Source organism: Hemitrygon akajei, chromosome 11, assembly GCF_048418815.1.
Source record: "Hemitrygon akajei chromosome 11, sHemAka1.3, whole genome shotgun sequence".
In the NCBI taxonomy this organism is placed as follows: Eukaryota; Metazoa; Chordata; class Chondrichthyes; order Myliobatiformes; family Dasyatidae; genus Hemitrygon; species Hemitrygon akajei.
The window spans coordinates 43,733,422-43,737,025 of record NC_133134.1 but is presented as its reverse complement, the minus strand read 5'-3'; the positions used below and the strand labels follow the sequence as shown (position 1 = coordinate 43,737,025).

Sequence of the window (3,604 nt, the reverse complement as noted above, 5' to 3'; positions counted from 1 at the left end):
AGTATCCAAGATAAAGTTAACTTTATTTGTCACATGTGCATTGAAACATTCAGTGAAATGTGGTGTTTATGTCAAATCAAACCAATGAGGATTGTGCCGGGCAGCTGGCTGGTATCACCACACTTCCAGCACCACAATTCACTAACCCTAACTGTACGTCTTTTTGGAATACGGGAAGGAACTGGAGCATCCGGTGCACTTGGTGGAAACCCACACAGTCATGGGGAGAACGTACAAACTCCTCGCAGACAGTGGCGGGAATTGAACTCCAATCGGTAACTGCAAGTGGTACAAAGCGAAGCACTAACTGCTACACTACTATGTATCTGTAGCTGTAGAGAGAATTTCCAGAATTTTCTATGTAATTCCACGCCCTCCCCTATGTCTGCATTATTTGATCACAGCAATAGATGTTTGATGTAGATATTCACATGAAAACTTCTTGATCTAAAATGTCACAAAATTTGTTTTGTAGGCTGGTGGCTTGTGGAAAATGAACGGAAACAGTTAGCCTGGTTTCCTGCTCCTTATCTCAGGAGTCTCATGTCTATGCCGTTGGAGAGTGAAATAGATGGTAAGTTCAATATGTCTAGGCATCTCTTTGAGTACTGGAGTGTCACCCAGAAGCAACAGAAGATGCTAGAGAAAGACAGTGAGTGAGTCAGGCAGGATCTAAAAGGGCAATGGATGGCTGATACTTCATGTCTGTACTCTTCAGCTGCCCAGTTGACTATGCATTTCCCTCCACGCAGGCTGCTTTACTCTCTGAAATGGGTCTCCATGTAACACAGAAACTAGATTTAACAAAAATTAGCATGGCGCAATTAGAGATGAGATCAATACCAAAGGACTGTAGGGACATCATTTATATACGATCTCTGCAGTATAATATTCAAATCTCTTGACAATTTCTAATTTGTGTACTAGAAAACTTAAATTATTTTGCATATTAATTAAAATCAGAATCAGGTTTATTATCACCAGCATGTGTCGTGAAATTTGTTAACTTAGCAGCAGCAGTTCAATGCAATACATAATATATAAAAAAATAAACAAAATAACAGTCATAATAAATAAGTAATAATGAAGTTACTATGATAGTATTTAAGGCACGTAGACAGCTTGTAATTGAACACTTATTAACTTGTAGAATTTATCTCTTCTCCTCAACCTTAAACAGCTCTTCTATCTTTTTCTTAATTTGGCACTGTTTGGCATCTATGAAAGCTATCACACTGTTAAATTCCAGAGTCTGATTCTGTGCTACATTCAGGCTGAAAGAAAATGCAGAATTAAGACCCACATTTTGAGCCATTAAACCCCAATATCAATTGCATTCCAGAAAACTATCTAAAAATGTCAGGATGTGCTTATTTTCTCCTTTTACCTTTATAATTGACAAATAAAAGCCAATTAAGATCCCTGTATTTTTTGTAGATCTTATTTAAGCAGAAGGCAATGTCTTATTATATTTCAAATAATTATTTAGCAATGTCAACATGTTTGAAAAAATAATTTTGGTCTTTTTCAGTTTCTGTAGATTATGGATCTCAGTATTACGCTATTGAAAGCTATGAAGCAAAGAATGAAGATGAACTATCCATGCATGTTGGAGCCATGGTTGAAGTCTTAAAGAAATCTACTGATGGATGGTGGCTTGCCAGGTTTGTCTTACTTTCTTCTTAATTCTTCACCAATAGTGTCAGCGATAAATTGTGAATTACATCTAATCAGCAAGATTTGTACTTGATTTGAAGTTATTAATAATTATGTAGCTTCTAAATGTAGCAAAATCTTTGATTGAAATTTGTGACAAAGTAAAAGAGCTTTTTAAAAAGTTTATCATCATCCCATTCAGGATATCTCAAAATGCTTCATAGCAATGAATGTGATAAAATATAGTTCCCACAGTTGTTGTTTCAAGTGTTAATATTGAGTCTAAAAAACACCTTCATTATATCAAGGCATAGCTAAATAGGAAATGGCATCAGGACTTTTGGAGTCTGGGAGAAATTCTAAATGTGCTCTAATTAGTATCAACAATTTACAAAGCATTAAATTTACCACTGTGCATTTTGAAAACTGTGAAGCAACTTAAAGACTAACTTTCATGATTTTATTGATAAACAGGTATAATGGACTGTCTGGATATGTCCCATCTGTCTATCTTCAGCAGTACAGAAACCCGCATTCAAAATTCCAGTTCCTCACCAAGGCAACCATGTACAAATCTACCCCAAACCTCAGTCTTACTGACAAAGATCCATGTATTCAATCAAGTAATGCAGAATCGGACAATACTAGCCATTATTTGTCAACTACAAATACCAAAGATGTCACCAGAAGACACTATCAGCAAAAATCAATGTCTATTAACTGCTTGACTGATGAAAACATATTTGACAATGAGTTAAACTTTCATGATGTAGATCAGTTAGAAAATTTGAGTGATGATGGTAGCATGTCCACTGTAAGTTCAAACAAGTCACATTTATCTGAAGACAGCAGTTCAGACAGTCTCAACAGCTCTCAAAGCTCTGTTGACATGGCAGAACTGCTTGAAAAGAACCAATTCACATCTAAAAATCTGAATTATTCTGATGAGAAAGGGAGTGATTTAAGAAACATCCTTGAAGCTTCCACAAGTGAGAATAACTCTACTGCAAATCCTGTACCCAAGATACCACCAAGGCCACAGAGAGAAGAAATATTGTCAAGATGTACAACCTTAACCAAGAACATGATTATGAAATCCCAAAATAATTTTGCCATTAAGCATACCAAAAAAGTTGAAATCACTCATTGAGAGTTTCAGTGAGAAATGAACTATTGTTTCTATTCAAACAATAAGCAAGTTAACAAAAGTATGCAGAAGCTGCAGTTTTTATATATTCATTTGGAAAATTTGGTAACCAGATTTTCCAATATCTTACTGGTTTAACGATTTGTTCTGGTTAATGTGCCATTTTTTACTTAAAGGATTTAATATTTCAATCCTTAAATTCTGTCACAAAGAACACTAACTACCATATTATTTTTTAAAAATTCTTCAACTGCATTGCAGTCTTTATCTTGTACCACAGAAGTGTAGCGGTTAGCACAACGTTATTAGAGCTCGGCATCGTGGATCAGTCCTGGCGTCCTCTGTAAGGAGTCCGTACGCCCTCCCCATGAAATGCAGGGGTTTTTCTCCCGACACTCCAATTTCCTTCCACAGTTCAAAGACAAATCTAGTAAGTCAATTGGCCATTGCAAATTGTCCTGTGATTAGGTAGGATCAGGGTTGTTGGGGGCTGCTGGGCTGTGCAGCTCGATGGATTGGAAGGCTCTATCCTGTGCTATATTTCTAAATAAATAAATAAACTGAGGTGGTAGTTAACTCTATACACTAGTGTAATTTCAATGAATATGATTATGTAACTCTAGATTTATTATATAATTCTAGAAAATCATAGTGAACTGAACATAGGAATAATTTTCAATAGATTAATCATAATAACTAAATGTACATAAATTTAATGACTTAATTGAGTAATTTAATCAATATAAGTTGTTCAATGAATTAAATTAGTTCTCAGTTAGAGATACCATCATACAAGTTTGA

General features: G+C 35.3%; 1 protein-coding gene across 1 annotated transcript in view; it reads left to right on the top strand.

Annotated features, from left to right (window-relative positions):
* Positions 1 to 3,109, top strand: part of LOC140735094 (NADPH oxidase organizer 1-like) — a 5,211-nt gene extending 2,102 nt beyond the window's left edge. Inside the window, exons 6-8 of the mRNA XM_073059890.1 lie at positions 476 to 574; positions 1,532 to 1,664; positions 2,131 to 3,109. Coding sequence (XP_072915991.1) covers positions 476 to 574; positions 1,532 to 1,664; positions 2,131 to 2,806 — 908 coding nt within the window. The 3' untranslated portion in view covers positions 2,807 to 3,109. The remainder of the gene's footprint in view (positions 1 to 475; positions 575 to 1,531; positions 1,665 to 2,130) is intronic.
* Positions 3,110 to 3,604: the final 495 nt, after the last annotated feature.